Source organism: Stylophora pistillata, chromosome 8 (genome assembly GCF_964205215.1).
Source record: "Stylophora pistillata chromosome 8, jaStyPist1.2, whole genome shotgun sequence".
In the NCBI taxonomy this organism is placed as follows: Eukaryota; Metazoa; Cnidaria; class Anthozoa; order Scleractinia; family Pocilloporidae; genus Stylophora; species Stylophora pistillata.
The window spans coordinates 12941105-12963240 of record NC_142526.1 but is presented as its reverse complement, the minus strand read 5'-3'; the positions used below and the strand labels follow the sequence as shown (position 1 = coordinate 12963240).

The following is a 22136-nucleotide window of genomic DNA, read 5'->3' as shown; positions in this document are numbered from 1 at the left end:
CATGCAAGCTCGGGATTCTTTTAACAGAATCCACCAATACTAGCCTCGTGCAAAATTTTAATCACATTTTTTTTATTATTGTCACATCACTGTTGATAATCACTCGGGATAATCACTCGGGATACTTACATCAAATAAGTTACACGTGCTAAGCCTTGTGTAAGCAAGGTAAAAAATAAATAAGCACGTTCAAAACCGAAAAAAAAAAAACTATTTTGAAAAGGAAAATAGTTGAAAAACAGTTATAATTGTATTTCATTAAAATCAATTTTCTTCCTGCTACACTATAGTTAGTCTTGTCACGCAACGCACGATCACACACTCCGCGTGCCACTCATTCCTTATAATATTAGCTACGATAATTTGATGTTGAGTCAGCTAGGATCTTCTATTTCATATTTTTTCTTAATCGCGTGACCTATCGCTCGATGATGTAATGATATCGTGAGAAAAAATTGCAGGACGTGGAAGGGATAGGGGTTCATTGGAATCAAAGACCATACGCAGCATGAAAATGCACGAAAACATATTAGATATTCACCTACTTAGTGCCAATTTAAAATTGTTTACTATGCGAATCATCATCTAGTTTAAAAGACACAGTCAAAAGGATAAAATGTTAAGGGAATAAAAGTCTAACCAACGCATTTTGCGTCAATATGCAAATCTTTTAAAACAAATATAAATAAAAGACGGAAAAGATGAAAAAAACAATGATAAAAGCAGTGTAAGCTTCAGGTAAAACGCTTAAAAAAAAAAAAAATTAAGAACCCTAAAACCCAATAAAACGATACACAAGCGAAAGAAATTACAAATAAAATGTTCATGTTGTGGACTTTCTAGTCTTGCGCAAAGGGCTTAACCCTGGAGTTGTTCGGCGAGACAGCGATGATGCAATCGGAGTTGTTCGGCGGGATGGCGACGAATATGCCGGAGTGCTAGTTGTGGGCTTGTCGCTCGGGAATCGTACCGGAGGCGAGGCCGACTTGGTTCGGCGTATGGGCGAAGAGGAAAAGCTCGCATCCACGGAGTCTTCGAGCTTTTGTGACTCGCGCTCGAGGATCGAGGGCTCGTATACAGTGTCACGTGCCACAGTGTGTAGCGAATCTTCAAGTTTTCCTCGAAGGTCGCGGATTTCATCGGATTTCTGAGCAGTGCGCGTGATATAGGACTGCTTCTTTTGTAATTCCTTAGCCAGCTGGTCTTTCAAAGTAGAAACCTGTGCAAAGTAACATTTAATTCCATAATTATTTACCGTTTTTGAGAGTATGGTCTATTCAGGGTATAAACGGGTCCCGCACGTTCATAAATTCCCTTGGTATACTCGGCTACACAAAAAAGAGTTAGGCATAAAACAACAATATTCACAGTCTCACAGCGGGATTTCCAACCCGTAGAATTCGACCTTTTCTTGCTCTATCAATTTCTCATAGAAAGTAAAGAAATTGATTTTGTGTACTACGGAAGAAAATATTAGCTCAATTTTTTTTTCATTCAACCTTGATTGACATCAGGTGATCTGGGGTAGAGCACAAACTAGCGCACATTTCTCGCTTTAAAGACAGTGTTCAAAGAAACTGATAATTCAAGAGGTAGTTACACACTTCCCTTCCTCGCATTTTCCCAACCAAGTAACACCCGCTAGAAACAAGGCAAAGCCAATGAAATGTTGAGAAAGACAGCTTACTTGTTCCTCCAGTCCCTTGACACGTTGTTTGTGCGCACGCTCTCTCGCCATCTGGGTCTTCTCCAACTGGCCTTGAGATTGTTTGGCCCTCTCGCTTTCTAACTCTACCTCCTGCCGATGTCTACTTGTTAACTCAACCAGCCTAAATTTTGAAAATAGACAAACATTATCTCCTTAGGACACTTTTTGTCTTTGACGCTCATACACTAGAATTCTTCACAAGACAAGAAGATATGCCCTATTAATTAGCTTTGTGTCATCGTAGAAAGCATAATGGTACGAATGAAGTAGTCTATTAATCATCCCCGTCGAAGAGGTATCCATATTGGTTGATCATTTTTCTTGATACTTACTTTTGCGCATGCGCGTGCTCGGTATCAGCTATCTGTTGTTGCAGAGCTTGAATCGTCCTCTGCATTTCTTGGTTATCCTGTTCGTATGAGCTGCTTGACCGGTCCAACTTGTCACGCTCGTCGCGCAATCTTGTGCTTACTTCTTCTGCTTCAAGTTTCTCACGTTCGATCTAAGATTGCCACACCGAGGAAAGTCACAAATAATTAGTACTGCAAATAATGTTAGGTGTTCTCTGGTAGCTTCTCCTTCACAACGCACACACAAATACGGAAGAAGTTTTATTCGATTCTCCGCTTTATTCTCACCTTATCAAGAGTGTTCCTCAGAGCTTTCTTGTCCTTCTCTAAACGGACATGCGCTCGCTCCAGTTCTCTCTTCTCTTGCTCAGCACCGGCCAACCCTCGTTGGAAGTTCGCCAAGCGATCTTGTAGTTCACGCTTCTCTTCCTGTAGTTTACCAATTCTCGCCACAAGTTCTTCTTCGGCTTCTTTCTGTTGTTGTAACATTTGTTGCAATTGTCTGATTTGACCCTCCAACTCCATGCGTCGAACCTGACAAATACAGATAAGGTAACATTCAGCCAAGATTTCCCGCACATGAAACAGGTTACTGATATGTGGCGCGATTTGAAACTAGCGGTGTAGCTACTCCACTTTTTCACAGAGTTAACTAGTCTAAAGAATTCAGCCACACCTTCTTGATAACTAACTGTAAACAAAGGGGACTGACAATAAGAATAACAGAAACTGTGCATTGCGATATAGAAGGGACCTTAAGCAGTCAGGACGGCAACGCCAGGGAAGACGTCGATTAAAAAAGGATTCCTACTTATGACTAGAATTTCGAAAATGGCCGCATGTGTTTACCGTCTCATACGGCCCCACATCTCAACATCAGCCTAACGTATAAAAGTAGCGTTGAGTTCCAAATGGAAATTAAAATAATTTGCCGTCGCGGTTTCCGTTCGCAGACGACACAAATTTTTGTGATTTCACGTTGTTGTTTTGCGAAGTACGGCTAAGGAATGTACAAAGCTTTGAAACGCACGTGGTGAGCCATTGTGCTACCAATTAGATCTTTTGTTTTTCCACGTCCTCATTGCCGTCGCCGTCGTGATCTGCTTAAGTTCCCTAATTTAACCTTCGCGCCGGCGGATGGGAAAAAGAAAGAGGGGTCCAAAGGAAACAAGAAGAAATGGTTATGTTCACCTAAACAGAAATTGTCACAGCAAAGATAAACAGAGCAGGGTGAAACATAAGAGTTAATGGCCGTATTCTCCCAGAGGGAATCTAACATGTAGTGAAGTAATCAGAGCTTCAGAGGAACAGAAAAAGGAGGAAGGCAAAAGTATACCTCAGCATCGGCTTGCTCGTTCTTCATCTGTTGCATACGGTCTTGCTGTACATTGTTTCGGTTCTTGGCGTCCTGCTGAGCTGCCTTCAGAGCCTCCAGTCTCTCTGCCATGATTTTGCGGTCATGCTCACTGTTGGTAAGAGCGCGCTGCATCTGCTGCAGCCTCTCTTGAAGGGACTGGGAAGTGGCGTTGCTGTCATTCAGACTAAGTGACAGCTCGGTCACCTGTGCAAAACACAAAATTGATGTGTTACTAGTTGAACTCAAAATGGATATATACTACCTCTTTCAAGGTAAGAGCGACTTTGTTTTGAGAACTTTGCTCTTTAGCCACTTCTAACAGCTTCGGTAATCACCTTTTCCTTGAAGGCCTGTTCTTCCTCTTCTGTCTTTGCCAAGGCAAGAGTGAGCCTGTCCACAGTGAGTTGAAGTGAAGTGGCACGTGACTCGAGTTCTTGCTGCGACCTCAACAACTGATCGATACGCTCTCGGAGGGCTTGCTTCTCAGCTTCACCTTCAGTCGACTGCATCCTAAGTCTCTCAATGTCACCTGACGAGCGAAAACAAATAGCAACAACGCTCTTAAAGATTCTTAAAATAATACTTTTACCCGAGTGGGAAAATCAAATTATCCAAAACGTAGGCTAAGAAATATGTTTAATTTAACATTTTACCTTCCAGGGATCTCTTCCTTAGTTCAACTTTAGTCAGCCTCGATTCGGCGTTCTCGATCTGCGCACGCATAGCTTCCTTCTCCTGATCGCTCTTGGATTCACTTTGCTGAAGCTGAGCAACCTTGTCTCGTAACTGTCGGCGCTCTCCTTCGGCCTGCGCGAGACTGGAGTCAAGTACTGATATTTTTTCGTTCAGCCCTTTGCGCTCTCGTTCCAGGCGCCTAATTGTTTCTTCTTGAAGCATGAGCGCAGTCTGGGCGCTACTCAGACGACCATCTGCACCACGGCGACCTGAGAACAAAATAGAAATATGGCTGTCAAACAAGGCTCTTCGTAGGGTTCCCACCTTCCCAATTTTTTGGGGAAAAAAAGCAAATAAATTCAATCCTTCTACGCAAAGAGAAAAAGATATTTAGCAACCACTAGTGTAGGAACATACCCTCTTCTGCTTCTCCCAGTGACTTCTGCAGCGCCTGTAGCCGCTGGTCAGTGTGCGCCTTCTCCTCTTCCATCTCAGCAAGAGCCCTTTGTAAGTTATTGGCCTTTGTCATGGATTCGTCTCTCTCTCGTTCAGCTTCTTTCATGCTCTGGGCAAAGTCTCGCAAGGCAGATCGGACAGTCTCGGGATCAATTTCGCCAGATAGTTCCATTGATTTACCGGGAGACAATTTCTTTCCTGGAGACATTGTACCAGAATCTACGGTCTCCTCCAAAGCTTTCTCCGGTGAACGCGAACGACTTCTACCGAACATCTTACGACGGGGACTCGGGCTTCGGGCGCGAGTCGGAGAGGGAGTCCTGAAAAAATTATGAGAGGAGAGTTTCACAATGAGATAATGAACATAAAAGCACGCAAGTTTATTTACACGATTTTGTTATTTAGGGAAAAGAGATTAAACGAGATTTAGCGCAAATGACCTTCCTACTAGTAAAAGAGTTAAAGTTTACCTTCCACTCATTTCCCCAGGCGGTTTAATTCCAAGGGTTCTTCTCAGAGTTGAATGCAGACTGGCTAGTTTGAACTCCAGATCGTTCTTTGATGACTCCATGCGCGCCAGTTGCGCCTCCAGACCAGTGATACGTCCTTCTGATCCGGACAGCTTCAGTTTCAGGTCACCGTTGTCTTGGCTGGCATTTTCCAACACATTTTCCAGATTCTTGACCTTGTCATTTGCCTTCTGTTCGGCACGACGAGCCTCGTCCACCGCAGCGCTGTAGTCTTTTTCTCTGACGCGGCTGTCTTCCTCCATCTCGGTGATTTTCCGGGTCAAGTTTTGGATTTCCCGTTTGGCACCTTCCTTCTGGCCGTCAGATTCGACAAGTTTCTGTTTCATGTTAAAGTTATCTTGTCGCAGCTCGTCTATCAAATGCTCGTCCTTGGCGAGTTGATCTTTGAGATCAGAGATTTCTTTCTTGCTCTTGAGACATTCACCGTCCAGCATCTTGACCTGAAGGAAAGTCAACAGTACAAATCTTTAGTCACAGAAATGGCATCTTGCATCCCTGGGACCATCATTTAACCTTTATTTGCATGGCAAACGAAACATTCTTTGCTCAAAAACGAGCTACTCCGTGGCAAAAATGGCTAAAAAGAAATGTAGGAAGTACCCACATGTTTGCAAAATTCTACCGACCTGGTTGTGAAGTTGTTGTAATTCCCGTCTGGCCTCGAGCCGTGCCTTCTCCACTTCTCTCAAACTTGCCCTCAGTTCTCCAGCTTCTTTCTGCAGAGCAGCTTTTGTTTCCTCAAGAGACGCAATCTTTTGTCCCGCTTCGTCGAGAGTCCTCCTCAGATTCGTCTTTTCCGCTTCGCATTTCTTTACCTTTCCTCTCAGTTCGTTAGCTGTTTCTTGCACTGCTTGTTTTTCGCGCTCTTCATCCTTAAGCTGTCTCTTTAAGTCTGTATTCTCCTTTCGAGCAACTTCACGAGCCTCCTCGCCCTCTCGGATTTTCCGATGAGCGTCGATGAGTTCCCGACGGACGCCGTCTCGAGCCTCTTCGACCATCTTGAGTTGAAGTTTAAGTTCGCTAACTTCTCGCATGGTGTTCTCCTTGACTCGGGCCAAGTCTTTGATTTGATTCTTCAGTTCCGCAGTTTCTGCTTGATAGCGATTGCTGAATGTACACAGAATTGCAAAATTAAATCTTCAAGCATAAGACAGTACATGACCTGATAGTATTAACGAAGAAATTACAGTGGACGGCATCAAAGCACTTCTATCTTAAACTACAACACTTACTTGACGTCTTCAAGTTTGCTTCTTGTATTCCTCAACTCATTCTGTGTCTGTGCTAGGGTGCCCTTCAGAGAACAACAACACTACTATGAACAAGTATTCAACTATGGCCGGTAAGCGTGAGTGACTAAGAAAGCTTGTTCAGCTAGTATGTCTGATTATGAAAGTATGAACAATTACGCAAACCGACAGACACAGCCAAACGGCCAAACGGTCCGACAGACATAAAGAGGGTAAGTTTCTCAAGAAACCGTGGTGCTGCGTCGATGGGGGTAACAAGGTAATTTGGTTCTATCAACTCAGTTGAAATTGTAAATTGGCCACCGTAAAGAGTTAAAAAGCTGACGTTTCGAGCGTTAGCCTTTTGTCATTCGCTCTGACCAAGGGCTAACGCTCGAAACGTCAGCTTTTTAAATCTTTACGGTGGCCAATTTACAATTTCAACTTATAATTAGTTGATATAACCAAATTACCCGGTCAGACAAACAGAGAGACAGACTGAGACAAACAGATAGACAGAAACAGGCAATGAGTAACGTGGGTACGTTTCTAAAGAAATTGGGGTGCTACGTTCGTGAAGGGTATTACAAGATAACTTTGTCTTATCAACTGAGTTAATGATGTAAATTGGCCACCGTAAAGAGTTTAAAGGGCTGACGTTTTGAGCGTTTGCATCTCCTCAGGGCTAAAGGAAACGACACAAACAGACCGTCAGACAGACTGAGTCAGAAAGGACACAGTTATTCAGACAGACACCAGACGTACCTTGTCCTGCTCTGCACGACTGAACGCCTCACGCTTGACTCTGTCAATTTCCACGTTCGCATTTTCTAAGTCGTTCTGTGTTTTGTTGAGTCTTTCCAACATGGTTCCTTTCTCATTATGTGCTGCGTGCAACGCTTCCTGTTTTTCATTCTCAGCCATAAGCAGTTGATCGTCGCGTTCCTTTTGGACTATGGCCACCTCATTCACGAGTATCGCCTTCTCCCGTTCGAGTCTAAAATGAAAGGTGACGCAGTTAGCAAATCAACTCAATCCCAATTTGTTACAAAATTTTGTTCCATATTCAAACCGTTATTAAGCAAGTTAGGAGGCCCATAACTAGCGTTTCTCATCATCAGTCTCTGTGGTGTTGAACGTTTAAGAATGCCTTCTTCCCCTTGGATAGGATATTTGTTAATTACAAATACCCCCCCTCTCGACATTACATCAAGCTTCCCTGACAGTTGTAATTGGGTTAGAGAAGGGCTCTGTTAGAGTAACAATTTTTGTCCCCAAAGACAATACGACTAGGCCTCAAACCAGGCCTGCTCGATCCGAAGTCCAGCGCTAACCACTACGCCATTGCTAATCCATTATTAAAACATAATGTAATAAAATACAGATTAATGAAGATAAAGCAAACAAAGATCAGCAAACAACTTTGCTACAATTTTGAATTGAGGATGTTCAAGATGATGCTGCCTTTACTACCCCGTCATAAGAAACAAACCTTTGTCCAAGCTCTTCCTTCTCACCCTTGAGCTGTGAGATCGCTTCCTCCTTCTCCTGATTGGCTTGAATCAAAGTACTTTCCTTTTCTCGCTTGAGTTTCTCCACCTCCTCCTCGTGCTTCTGTTCCATCCTCTTCAGCGCCACCTCTCCATCACGCTGAGTCTGACCCAGTCTCTGCTCCACCAACTCCTTATCTTTCAACAATTTCGCCTCTTCGATCTCCTTTTCTTTACGCACGCGCTGTAGATCGACCGTCAGAGCTTCTTTTGATAACAGCAACTCTTGATTCTCTGCCTCCAAAGCTTCTTTACGCGCTTCCAGTTTGGTAGCTGTTTGTTGAAGGTCGTACAAAGCTGTTTCCAGTGATTCTTTCTCGCTCTTCAAACTTGCAATATTCTCGGCCAGACCGCGATTCTCCCGCTCGGACGAGTTGACCTGCACAACCAGACTGGATTTCTCTCGGGTCAGCTCCTCCTTCTCTTTCGCCAAACGTACCACATTGGAGCTTTGTCTTTCCACATCGCGTCGAGTCGTCATCAACTCTTCGTATATGGAGTCTCGTTCCCTGGTAATCTGGCTTAAAGCTTCACCAAGTTCAGCTTTTTCGCGGTTGGCAAGAATCAGTTCAGATTCCAGTTTTTCTCGGCTGGCTTCATGGATGCTGAGGTTATGGTCCAGCGATGACTTCTCTGTGTCTAGGTCAACCTAAGTTGTGAAAACAAAAGTTTGAAATGAAAACCCTTCACTCAAAGCCAATTTTCAGTCTACAAAACAGAACCTAATAAAGAGCGAATAGGAAAAAATTATGTGATGACGTAGTATTGAGCAGTTTTCAATTGAGTAATCCCAACAACCAATCAGTACAAAGGTTGACATCATTACTGACCAATGAGAACTTAAAATAGAAACGGGCGACCTCCATAAAGCGCGGGAAAACGCGCATGACCAAGGTGGCAATGGTTTTTGTTTTACATTTGATTGGCGTAAGTAAGACCAATCACAGAGCGAAGTAAAACAAAACCAAAGCAATCCCGGATTATTTTGGACATTTGATTGACGATGTCTCTGAGAAGGGGTAGATAGAAAATACAAATGCAGCGCGGAAAGCATAACACAAAATCAAACAATGACTTGCCCTTCACCTTCTCTTGTTCAACACGGATCAGTTCCTGCCTGATACTGTTTTTCTCTTGTTCCAAATCTCTCTTGTCTTGGCTCAGGGAAGACTTCTCAGATTCCATTTGTTTAATAATCTTGTTCAGTTCAATCTTGTCCTGTCCGAGTCCTTCATTCAGTGACTGTAGTTTGACGAGCGCGTCGCGCAGAGCTATCTCCTCTGACTTCATCTTGTTGATCTCCAACTCCAGCTCAGCTCTTTGAAGTTCAGACTTGGAAAGCGTCTCCGCGACGTGGGACTTCTCTTGTTCCATCACTTCTTTATCCAACATGGCGCGAGACAACTGTTCCTTGAGGGTAACGATATCTTCTTTCAGCGACGATTGTTTGGTTTCAAGTTGTTCGATGACTTGTGTCATGCGCTGTACTTCCTTTCCGAGTCGTTCCCTCTCTCGGTCTAAGTCTTCCTTGTCGTCCTCCAAGTTATCCCTTTGTCTTTGAAGCTCACTATTCGCTGCTTGAAGTTTTTCAATCTCTGCTGCCATGTTCTCTAGTTGCTCGTTCATAGAATGACGCATCTTTTCCAAGTTCTGCTTCTCTGTGGCTAAAACATCAGAATGTGACTTGAAGCGTTCACGGTCCTGACTTGCTTCAGAGACTTTTTGGCGACTGAAAACGAGCAAAAAAGGGACGACATGGTTTTAAACCAAGGATCACAAAAGAAATCGAAGACCATGTAGGTACATGTGCATAAAATTCAGGTTTCAGCCGGAGGTGCAGCCACTTAAGACTAACAGAAAGACTTGGTAAATAAATTAATTTAATAAAAAAATAATCTCTGCAAAAATCTGCATCATGTCAAAGGAGCAAACTTCCTTTAAGTAGAGTTTCGCCCTTAAGGCACCTTTTCCTGGCACAGCATCGACAGCCGCTAGTGGAAAAAGTCACTGAAATCCCTGGGAGATCCTCGGACTCATCGCCCGAAATGCCTCGCGTCAAGAGGTCTACATGACTCAAAGTCCAAAAATTTCTGAAAATTTCCCATCGCAGCACCGAAAGTAAACACACAAGAGCGCCAGTCGCAAAATGTCCCCTGTGATAGGTAAAGCTTTCTATCTAAAAGAAAAGTGTCTCTTCTTACGTGGAATCAAGTTCATCTCGTGCACTTAACAGAGCTTTCTCCAGCCTTCGTCTTTCATTCTCTGTATCATCAAGTTGTTTCTTGGTTTTCTTTTCAGAATCACGGGCTGCTTCCACTTTGCTTTTCATTTCCTTCGTTTGATAAAAAGTGAAAAGAAAGACAAGTTAAATAAAAAAAATGATGCCAAAAGGAAAAAAAAAGATTCCTAGCAGATCCAAATCATTTAGGGGCAGAAATTTAACAGGATTCGACAGAAAAAAACAATTTCTTACCATGACTTGAATATTCTTCTTCTGAATTGCCGAATGAACTTGAGCCAGCGCGTTATCTGACACGGCGGGTGACCTGGAACGAGTGGGTGACGAAGAGCGTAGACGTGCAGCACGTGACGGTGAAATGGGTCTCTTGCTCATGAAATCATCTTCAGCCCCCTCTAATAAACCTACATCAACAACTTCAATTATATCTTGTCCAGGCGAGCCTACGAGTTTAGAAGTATTGTCAGCGTCCTGTTTTACAGCATGCGTGATTTCACGGAGAGTGCTATGTAACATTTCAGCTTCCTCTCGCATGGCAGCGAGGCTAGCCTCACTTTGGTTCTCCCATTCTTCCGACTGTCTAGCAAAGCCATTTTCCTGAAAATGATAACAATAAAGTTCAATCTATCAAACAATCTTTTTATTTGTCCACATCAAGAATGTCCACCTTATATGCACTACTCACTAAGCCATTGATTTTCTTCTTCAAAGTTAGAATGGTCTCTTCCTTATCTTGTATTTGGCCTTCAAGCTTTTCCTTTGCATTGGTCAAATCTTTCACCCTTGAAAATAAAGGAAAGGTTTAGCATTATATCTTCTTCGCCTCTTCTGGACGAAACAACATAAAATATTTATTTCTGGTAGTCGAGGTTTTGTAAGTGTAACGAGTTACTCACTTGACCATAAGATCAGTTCTTTCATTGTCATATTTGTTTTGAAGCTCAATAAACTCCTGAACTTTCTCGCGCAGTTGCTCCTCGGCCTGTGGAAAAAAAAAAAAAATGAACAAGTAATGTAAAAAACACCTCCATAACAAAGTTGGACAGACGTGAATCTAGATGTGCTCTCCCACCACGAAGCAAATACATTCCCTCACAGTATACTATTTAGCCGTGCCTGTTGAGAGCAGCCATATATACCTTCTGACGCCATACTCTCTCTTCCTCCAGAGCAGACTGGGTGTTGGCATCCATTCCTCGCAGATTTTTGTCTAAGTCCATGCAGGCTCCTTGCACCACACGTACAGACTTGGTGACTTCTGCACGTACACTGGACAGGTCCCTGGAAGAATAAGCATTCTATTTCAGTATTGAAGAGCCTTTCATTATTTGTTTGTTTCTTTCTTTGTATGTAATTATGTTCCTTTATTTGTTTGTTTAATTTTTTTTTCCCTCAAATAACTGCTGAGGCAATTGTTTAAAATTCGGGCTATTAGGAAACCATTTACCAGTGTACTGATTAAATAGCTGAAGCTTAAAAAGTTATAGACAAAGCAGCAATAAAGACAGCTTTTCTTTTTATCTCTTCTATTTAAGAGAGTAAGATAGGAAGGGGGGAGGAGTGCTTGTTTTGGTCTAGGGTGTGAGCACTTATATGGGGGGGGAGGGGGTGCCTATTTGAGAATGGGCACTGAATCAAGGAAATATGGTGATACATCTCATTTACACAAACCTTTGTGTTGCAGATTTCATTTCATTAAACTGTCGCCTAAAGTTGTTCATCGTCTTCCACATGTCCATCAAACGCACATGCTCATTAGCAAAGTAAGCCTGTTCCTCTTCATCCCGAGCCTCAAGCTCTTCACGTGCTTTGTTCCAATCAGCTGTAAGCTTTTGAACGTCAAGTGTTAGCTGTTCATTGGCTGAAGTCGCTTGATCCAATTGTTCCCGAAGCATGTTGTTGACATGTTGCAAGCTGGCACTCCTGCAATGGTCAAGACAAAAAAGGGTTTTGATGACATTAATTCTTAGAACACAGTCTATCCAGCCAGAGCTTATGCTGGTTTCCATAGCATGAACTGACTAGTGGAGTATAAATAATCTCCCCCCCCCCCCCCACCCAGATGTGATTTCAGTCCATTGCAAAGTTAATCAATAGACTCCTGGGCTGGAGGATTGAGGCACTGTGGAAGTAAAGAGTTTTGCTGAAAAACACAACACAATGAGCCGGCCCGGTCCTCTTAATCTTGAGTCCAGTGTACCAAACTATTAGGCTACCAAGTCCCAGTCCCACACTTTGATTGTAATAATCAATAAATCAGCAAGTGTGTCATAAATAATAATGCATGAAACCAGGCTTCAACGCTAATTTTTCAATTTACTAGCCAAGTGGCTAGTGACATCTTAGATGTTTTTAGATGTTACGACAATTTCAGTCTGTTTACTAGCCAAACTGGCTAGTGGAAATTGAAAACCACTAGCCAAAACTGAATTTCTACTAGTCTGTGGCTAGTGGGCAACCATTAGTGTGGAGCCCTGGAAACGTGTTTGGTTTGGAAGCTTTCAGACATTCAATTTGAGGTTTGGGTCCAAATATCTCACATCATCCAACTATACAGTCAATAACTATTGCTGTGTTGAAACAGTTGTATTCTTGTTTGGAGAAACTGAAAAGAAACCTTTCGGTGAAAATGTCCAGACATTTTCAAAATTGCTTCTCAGTAACAGATTGATTTTCCTTCCCACCCCTTTCAGCAATTGATGAGTGATCAAATTAACCTCTCCCTACAAATTTCCATACATTATCCAGCTAACAAGTAATGGGAATACTAAAACTTGTTTGGTAAAAGTTGTTATCTTGGTCCCAGGCTGTGGTCTAGAAGTGCCCGGTGGGCAATAGCGCCTTATTTTTGCCCTTGGGTGACTCGGGAATTTTAGTTTTTTCACACAAGACCTATGCTGGGTACCCTGGATTTCCCAGTTTCAGAGCATTCAATTCCATTCAATTTTCCTTGGAGCACTGCTTTGTGATTCAACACCAAATTCTCACAACCAACTTACATGGATAAGCACGGCAACAAGAGGGCAGAATTACCAACTAGAACTTGGGAATCAGAGGTTTAAATGTTGATTCCGACAATGCCAATAATAACTGAAAGAGGATTGTTAAGTAACAGTTCTTTTCTCACCTCTGCTGCTCCTCTTCTAGCCGAATCAATGAGTTCTCCAAATCACTTGAATGTTCATCTTCTGTCTCTTTCAATTTAGCTTCTTGTTCCTTCAATGTTTCTGTTGCAGACTGAAGCTGTAAAAAAAGCAGTGCATATTAATGAGTGAATAAAGGCTGATAGTTTCAAAAGAAACTGTTTGGGGCTGTGTCGGTGGAAGTAACGAAATAATTTGGATATATCAACAAAGTTGAAATGGTAAATTGGCCACTGCAATGATTACAAAAGCTGACGTTTCGAGCGTTAGCCCTTCGTCAGAGCACGTTAGCTCTTCGCTCCGACGAAGGGCTAACACTCGAAACGTCAGCTTTTGTAATCGTTACGGTGGCCAATTTACCATTTCAACTTTGTTGATATATCCATATTAATAAGTACTTGTTTCACAGGAAAAAAAAGGAAAAAAGTTCAGAAACACCTGCAATGAATTTCCTAACAAGTTAACACATATTAGGATATAGTTACCTTTTTCTTTATGTCTTCTTCTTGGCTTTTAGACTCGTTTACACTTGTCTCAAGCTCACCACATTTGCGTTTATACTGCAACACTTTCTGCTGTAACTTCTGAATCAACTGAGCCTGCCTTTGCTGTCCATCTTGATAGGCTTGAAGTTTGCGCTTGTAGTTAGAATGTTCCTCTTCAAGTTTACTCTTGAGGTAAGCTACTTGCTGGACAAGGTTGCTGTCTGTTACTGATTGGTCGCCAATTGGGAGACTGCTATATCCACCACCACCAGGGCTGCCTCCCCCCTTCATGTAATGCTCCAACTAAAAGAAGAAAACTTAAGACAGTGAACCATTATTTCTCAAGTACAGGATTTTATGTTGCCAGTGGTCCATTACACTATATTATATCCAAGGAAAGAATGGCAAAAGCACATTTCTTAGGCTACATGTGAATGGAAGAGGGTTTATAGCACAGTAACCAAGACAAAAAGAAACACTAAATAACACCAAAGAAAACACCCGAAATGTTTGTAAACCATGATGGAGTAGAGTGATTTCGTTGCATAAATGCTGGCTGTTTGATCAGTCAGGTACTTATAGTATCTCATTTATTTTTATAAATGTAAATGGAGCAGGGTTGGCGTAGTGGTGAGAGCGCTTGCCTTCCACCAATGTGTCCCAGGTTCGATTCCTGGACCCGGCGTCATAAGTGGATTGAGTTTGTTGGTTCTTTACTCTGCTCCGAGAGGTTTTTCTCCGGGTACTCCTGTTTTTCTCCTCTCCTCAAAAACCGTCGTCATTTGAATTTAATTTAGAGTTTATTTGCATTTACACACGACCCCACAAGCTGTTCAGCTTTAAAAATTATTGTGTCTAAATAAAGGTGATATTATTATTATTACTAGTAGCATGAAAACTGTGATGTAAAGAAACAAATGTTTGTATGGATTTAAGCAGATAACCAATCTATCATGAACAGAACTTTGAATAGAGGTTAATAAAAAGACCACAATCTTTCCCCCTAAAGAAACCTTCTTGTAGTGCGGTCATAAATGCTTCAGAATCACAGATTACCAGGATATTTCAGTATTTAAAACTTTTATTTAAAGAATATAAGTTGGGAGGTCCATAATACCTGGAAAGTTTTGCAAGTAAATAAAATTAACAGCAGGATAAAATTTGCAGCAGCTTAATTAAACTTCAAGAGTCATTTAACTTCTGACATGAACAAGTGTACAGCGGGAACCTTCCAAGTTGTCCCTAGTTCAAACTCAATACCTCATTCAAGTCACTTGATAATTGCAAAAAATGTTTAGAACATTTTAATGAAGGTTTTCATCTCAATAATTAACTGGTGGCATTTGTCCAACTGAATAATATGATACCACATGAACAAATATGCAATTTGAAAATGGAAAACTAACTTTTTTTACTTAAAAACAATTCTCAAATACTCTTGCTTATAATGTAGAACTGTTAAGTTGTTGAGTCATATTCAGCTTTTAAAAATCAAGATAAGATTCTCCACAATTTTTTCATTCTCAAAGTATTATCGTAACCATACTTGTTAATTCTGGTTGACACACTGTTTCTTGAAAATCACTTGAATTACATTTAATTTTGGTGTGGGGAAAAATTGCATTAATTTTTCCTTATTGTCTTTCTTTCAGTTCGACACACAAAAAAAATTAATTGAAGTTCCAAAGATACTAAATTTCAAGAAGGGAGCTCAGTGTTACACTTTATGATATCTGACAGACTTCTATTCTTTTACCACCTGTCAATTGGTCAAGAACAATATCAAGCTTACCCTGCTGGCAGAGGTGTTTATTTGTTAACTTCCCCTAAGGTCCACGATAAATAAAGTCCTCTGCGCTCGGCCTGTTAAATCTTCTTTGAACATGCGCGGCCTGTTGCTTATAAACAAATTAGTTCTCAGCCAACTTTCAACTTCCGGTGAATTCCTAAAATTAATAGGATGCGTGCACTTAAAAATGTGTTTTAAACAGGTTCTGACTGGTTTTGCAAATCAGATTATCCACAAACTTGGATAATTCCCAGGCGCATGCTCAAAGAAGATTTAACAGGCTGAGCGCAGAGGACTTTAGTTTTACGTGGACCGTAGGGGAAGTTAACAAATAAATGCCTCTGCCAGCAGGGTATATCAAGCTCTGGTTGTGGTTTCAAAGTCATTAATTTTACAAACTTAATTTCATCTATCCAAGTCTCCCATATGATGACACCCGATGCCATATAGTCAACCGAGGAAATTGCTTTTTCCACAAAGAAGATACACAACTGGAAACAGTACCAACTAAAGAGTTACTCAAAATAAAACACAAGAAGATGGGGTTCTAGCTTTGTGCGTTTATACATGTTCAATTCTTTTTTTGTTTTCGAGAACCCATAAAAATTATGAAATGAAAAAATTAGTACTAAGACTGTATGCTAAAACATCAAAAATGGGATTATATAAAATGTTAATCTCGTTGAAAAACTTGTGAAATAACAAACAGAAACCATGAAAATGGAAACTAAATGTCCCAAATGTATTGTTCGAGCTGAATATTTCAAAGTTGATTCGTACACATTAGTACTAAAGTTTAAGTTGAATATATAAAACTTTTCAAAGTTTTAAGCGCGTTGGTAGATGAGAACAATCTGCCATACAATGACTTTTGCCACCATGAATAAGCAATAGAGAATTTTTCCGCTTAGACTTCACTCGTTTTACAATACAAAACAAATTTACTAAACGTAATTAACAAGAAGACAAAATCATATTTACTTCCTGTCAACTTTCAACAAAGGACAACGACGTAAACAAACTAAAATATTCAAAACTTTGGCGTCCTTGGGTACGTATTGTATTATAGCTCGAAATTACTGAAAATTTAAAGGGAAATCGCAGAGGGGGTCGAACTCGCTAAAGTTATTCGCCAAAAAGGCCACACGGCATTTCATTTCTTATCACGGTAACTTATCAAATTGCAAATTGAACAAAATAAACTTTTCGGTGACTTGCTCGACCAAACCCTTTGCAAACACGATTTTCACTTGACGAAAGTTCGGTTTTTTTTTTTAATGTTTCCTTTTTTCAAAAAAAAATCTGCAGAAAAACTAGCCGAACGTTCTAATGACAGTGAAAAGAAGAATAAAGAAGAAAGTGAAATTCAAACTCGCTAGGTGATAAACTTTCAAACACTAAGCTTATTACAACTCGGTAAAAATTAACGAAAATGCCACATTCAAGAGTTTCATTCACCTTATCGCTAACTGCCATGTATTTCGATCCAATTTCATCTCGTTCCGCTCTCGTTGCAGCGAGTAAATCTTCCAAGCGATTCACTTCGGACTGAAGCATTCGTGACTCCTCTCCGAAACCCGGAGACGCCATCTTGGAATCAACTGGTGAGATGGATTTTGTAACGATGTCTCGTATCTTTGTGGGAACAGTTGGACTTTTAGCTCCGGGATCTCCGTTCAAGTGCTGGTCTTCTAGCCTCTGTGAATGAAAAGCCAGAACTTGAATATATCGGTCAAAATTATAACAGCGCAATGACGGATTATAACAGTTTGAACTTGGCTCGCGCGAGTTCAAGGTGGAATGATCACCCGTTCGAGAACCCTTTTCAAACGCCTTTTTGTTTGAAAACTACATAAAATTTTCACTTACCTTGATAACAGAGCTCAAACCTGGTTCAGGTGAGCCACCTAAAATCGAACTTCTTCCTTCGTAATAACTCATCCTAAGAGATTATATCCCCCGTTCAAAGGAGCAAATTAGTCGATCAGTGTCCGAAATTTCGCGCTTCGATGCTGTAGTTCTAAACAACACCTCAACATTAGCTGCGAACTGCAAATATCACAGCTACTGTGCAGAAGGATAAAAACACATAAAGTTCCAAACTTAGGCACACTGGCTAAGAAATCTCTCAATTTCTCGTTCAAATGCTCTCTTACTTCTCACTGGCCGAGGCCAACGTAAACTATAGCCGCAAACGATCGGCAGGTACTAGTCCTTCTAAACCGACGCCACGCTCTCGGTCAGAGGCTGTTGCTATGGAGACGAGACGCTGAAGCGGGACTAGCGATTGTTTCCCGCCACCTTTCAACAAGAAAACTGAGCAAAGTGTCAATATTTCAAAAATACCATTGTGTACAAGATCACCTCGGAGGTCTGATTTTGTTAAGAAAACAATTATGAAATCAAGGAATCTGAGAACATACTACAATAACCTCATCAAAGGAAGCCCTATTTCCCAAAATATCGAAGAGTTAGGGAGAAAAATAAGCCAGTTATTTCATATAAAGGAACAAGTTCGCAAGGGCGGCTTGTCAACACTGAAATTAAAAGAAGCAACATTCCTGAATCTCCAAAACGAGTAATTAACGTCAGGTATATGCACGAGCTACAATGCAACAAAGTGGAACTTCCAAAGCTCGTGTTTCTTTCTAATCGACAAAAGAACAATCGCAAATTTCGTGGAAAAATGGTACAGTATTCGGTGATGCTGTACAAATTTAATCCGGTGTATTACGGCAATCAATAACTAATGACCTTTTGTTGTTAATTCACTGGAGTAATTAATAAATTAAGTGAGAGACGAGCCATGACATTTTGTCTTTTCAAACAGGTAATTAAAAACCGCAAATTGTTTTGAAAGTAAATTACAGTGCGTCTTTACGATGATAATTACTGCGGTTGAAAAACAACAGAAATATTTCATAAAGCCTGCTTAATTTGTGCGGCATCTTGAATATCTTGAGGAAGCCATTTGGAATTGAAAATGGAAACCATAAATGCAAGTTTTGGAAAGCTATTAGCTGGCTGCACCTTGATGATAGGAACAAAACTTAATTTAACACCACAAAGAATCCATTAAACGAAAACAAAAAGAGTCGTTGTGCAGTTCTATAGATGATGTACAAAAAAGTTTATAATTACAGCTAGCTTTGAAGTGTCATTGAAAAAGCTCTCTTCACCATTCGGGCAGAGTCGAGACGGGGTTCTCTTTGATCTCAGTAAATTAATTGTGCAAAAGTACGAATTAAAATTTCGGGATGCGTAACTTTGCCTGTCTCTTAGATCCACTGAAATGATATCCTGAATTCTTTAACAGGGCGGCAAATGTACATTATTATGTAAAGAAATTTGAGCTCGACAATTTACGAAAATCGAAAAAAAAGAAAAGAAAAAAAAGCAAAACAAACTTTGAGTGAAGAGAAGGAAAATATCACGGTGCACAAAAGTTGTTACACTGGTATTACACACTAAATCGATGGATTACAATTACCATAATCCTTAACTATTCAACATTTTCGATCAAAACCTTCGTCTCATCGTTGATGGACACCGGATTAGATAGAAAAATATTCTAGAATATAAAGAGAAAAGAAATGAAAAATACCTGATTAATATCTTCTTTCTTAAGCCTCTGACCAAAACTCCGCCAAAAAAAAATTACAAATCACTTCGAGCACGAATAAATCTGCAAGAAACGCGACTCGTATGCATTTCTATGGCGACGGCTTAAGTTGTATTCAACACTGATTGAATCTTGTCAGATTCAGTAACACCATAAGCATACACAAAACGAAACTTTTGTTTGTCAAGGATAAAGAGAGAAGCTTACAGTCAAGATGTATTAGACGCCGGATAGCATTAGCAAGCCCACAAATTGCGCCCTGGTTAAGTAACACTCACATCAAAAATGAAGAATATAGTTTTGTGCCCGTAATTTTATGACACATTGATTTAATCAGAGTAAACGTTGTTGTGCGGAAGTGTGATAACTAGCTTGCGATGAATTTGTACTGATCTCCCCTGTTCTATGGATATTGAAATTTTGCAAGTGCCGGGGACGCTTTCACTGTTTCGGGAAGCATCCAGACAGATAATTGCAAAAGTTTGACTGCTAAAGCACTGGACTACTCGAATGAATTAATCAGAAATATGGGACTTCTCTTTTAGGAACTGACAAAGTATTCATTTAGATTCGAAGATATGCCAAAACGACACCGTTCACAAATATTAGTTCATGAAAACTGCGGTAGAAAAATGAAATGCGAAAAAATATATCAGTTTTGTTGGGACTGATTAATTGCTTATCCAGCTACCCAAACAAGCAATGCATGAATCCTCAGCAAAATTTAACTCTTCACTTCGCGCAAATTAGGTTCGGAGACAAGGAATCGAGCTACTTATGTCGAACAATCTATTTCCTCTAAGATTGATTGATTTTTAAGAAATCAAAGAAAACTACATCTGAAAAAAAAATCCAAAAAGTTTGTCACAGGACTCAGAATTTACTTCAGCTCCACAAAATGGTGTAACTTTCTGAACTGAATGAATCGATTGTGCAAAACACGGGTGTCTGTGTAAAATTGCATGATTAATTTGACATGACCTGCGAGTTACCATATCTATTGTTTGTATGATATACATATACACTTTTCCTAAAACTCCAACAGAGCGGCTAGTCGGGAAAGATGACTCACTTTGCTCCCATGGATATTCTAATTTTAGCCGATAGCTAGCGCCAGCTGTAGTTTTGCAGTTCGGACTACCACACTTTGATATACAGTTTGTTTTCATGCTGTCAATTTAAATGTCAACCTTAACAGCGGTGCGGAACGACCACACGGATTGAAAATTCATGCTGGAAGGTATATTTCCGTGTATCAAAGACGAATTCCTCTTATTCCGAAAGCTTTTTTGGTCTGTTAAAGTGATGAGAACACGGCACCATGTTAAGTGATTATCTTAGTGAGATTGGAGATTTCATGAAAAAAACAAAGTGAAAAATTATCCTCAGTTTTAGGTCATCAACTGTAACGTTTGCATAATTTATAACAAGATCGCACTAAACAGGGTTCCAAGGATCTCAAGCCTGCAGCACAAAGGCAGCTCAGCAAGAAAGTTGAAAATAAAAAAGATTTCAAGGAAGACTAATTCGCTTGTCACATCGGAGAGTGAATTTCATCATAACTGCGGCAGGGATCACAAAAAAGTTTTCCAACTCACACTCTCGAACACCGGCAGGTGCTTTTGCAACCAATAACAATAAAAGTAAAGAAATATCGAAAACGGACTCAACGAGGACTTGTGAAATTGCTTTTTAAACATGAGATGTCACAAATTTGTTGGTGAAAGAGAGCATCTAGCTCAGTTATAGTTTGACGCAAAAATTTCGTCCAACAAGTAGATTTCTAAAGGCAAAATACGACGCTCTCAGGAAAAAAAAACAGTTCGATCCAAAAGATCAACCACAATTGATCCAAGTGAAAGATAGAATGTAAGTACGATCAAGGAATATAACGAAACGCTTTATTGAATGTAAACAATGGAGTCTTTTAACTCGCTAAGTTGTGGAGTTTGTTGGATCTAGAAGTTCTTTTGTTATGCAAAATAAACGCAAGCAGACGCCATTTACACCTATCCGATAACTACTTCCCGTCTTCCCTTTAAAATCTATCGATGAGATTGTCAAATTATGCAAACAGTGGCCTTCATTTTTAGCAGCTATTTTTTAAATTCCTATGTTTATAATAGCTACAAGAATTTATGAGAAATCGAATTCACGAAGAAATCGGAGCATAGCGACGACTGTTTACCTTCTTGACAACGCTGAATTCCACATTTTCAAAAATTGTTTAATTGCCCTCCAAATATTCCTTTTTAGAATGCTAAGGCCTTGCAAACTATACCCAACGATTTCCATATAATTTTCAAATCTGTGATTGTTTTTGTTTTGCAAAGAGGCAGAAATAACTATAGAAATATTATTGCATGATGTTAAGTTGTAGTGGAAAATTCGTCTTCAATCCTAATATAAATGAATCCTCTGCTTTTTTGAGAAGTCAGGTTAGATTTTCGTAAAATAAACAAAGCGTTGTAAATTGTCTATCGCGTCTGTATAAAGGCTCAGATAAGAGCTGTTGAGCTAGATCGCGGGAGATTCTGAAAACTTACATTTAACGAGTAATGGCCAGGAATATTGATTAGAGTTTCTGTTAAGTTTTCATCTGACCAATATTTTCTTTTTGTCCAGGATACGATGCGATAATTTCCACTCCTTCTCAGAATAAGAAAATTGAAAGAACATGCCATCAACATTGTCACCTTTTAGTCTGAAATTTTCTCGTCTAATCCAACGCCGCGCTGCTTGAAAGTGCTTTAAATTCAAGCTGAAAATGCCATTTAAAGCAGTTAGTAAAACTACTGATTATCACCTTAATATTTCGTCCGATCGAATGGTACCCAACATCGTCTTCTTCCGATCCGCTTTGTTTAAACGCATCCTGGTCATCTTCATGTTTGGGCGCAAAACTCACAGGATCTTCCATCAGTAGCAAGCTTCGGTACTTGACAGCTTAGCAAAGTTTTTAACTCCCTGAAGTTTGCGCTGCAGTGTGATTTTGCAGTCTTT

The 22136-nt window shown here is 40.4% G+C and overlaps 1 protein-coding gene across 2 annotated transcripts; it reads right to left on the bottom strand.

Annotated features, from left to right (window-relative positions):
* Positions 1–52: 52 nt before the first annotated feature.
* On the bottom strand, positions 53–22103 carry LOC111332773 (uncharacterized). 2 transcript variants are annotated; one of them, XM_022938205.2, is made up of 24 exons: positions 21940–22103; positions 16970–17209; positions 13723–14025; positions 13222–13337; positions 11766–12017; positions 11234–11375; positions 10991–11076; positions 10780–10876; positions 10329–10691; positions 10057–10187; positions 8942–9584; positions 7798–8504; positions 7071–7302; positions 6309–6370; positions 5703–6183; positions 5017–5516; positions 4508–4866; positions 4069–4359; positions 3751–3944; positions 3395–3619; positions 2347–2592; positions 2041–2210; positions 1688–1829; positions 53–1219 (listed from the first exon to the last, which is right to left on the bottom strand). In XM_022938205.2, exons 1-24 carry the CDS (start codon positions 22051–22053, stop codon positions 824–826), a joined length of 6492 nt encoding a protein of 2163 aa, XP_022793940.2. In that variant the 5' UTR covers positions 22054–22103; the 3' UTR covers positions 53–823. The 2 variants fall into 2 exon arrangements, with proteins under 2 accessions (XP_022793940.2, XP_022793941.2); XM_022938206.2 differs by lacking the exon at positions 21940–22103 and adding an exon at positions 17381–17695.
* Between the last annotated feature and the right edge of the window lie 33 nt (positions 22104–22136).

Bases quoted from the DNA above. Each gene is read 5' to 3' on its own strand.
- LOC111332773 (XM_022938205.2), bottom strand. From the start codon at position 22,053: ATGGAAGATCCTGTGAGTTTTGCGCCCAAACATGAAGATGACCAGGAT. The intron at 11,376-11,765 runs GTTTGTGTAAAT...TTATTCTTCCAG, and splicing joins ATGAAATCTGCAACACAAAG to GGACCTGTCCAGTGTACGTG. The intron at 4,360-4,507 runs GTATGTTCCTAC...TTTTGTTCTCAG, and splicing joins ACTGGGAGAAGCAGAAGAGG to GTCGCCGTGGTGCAGATGGT.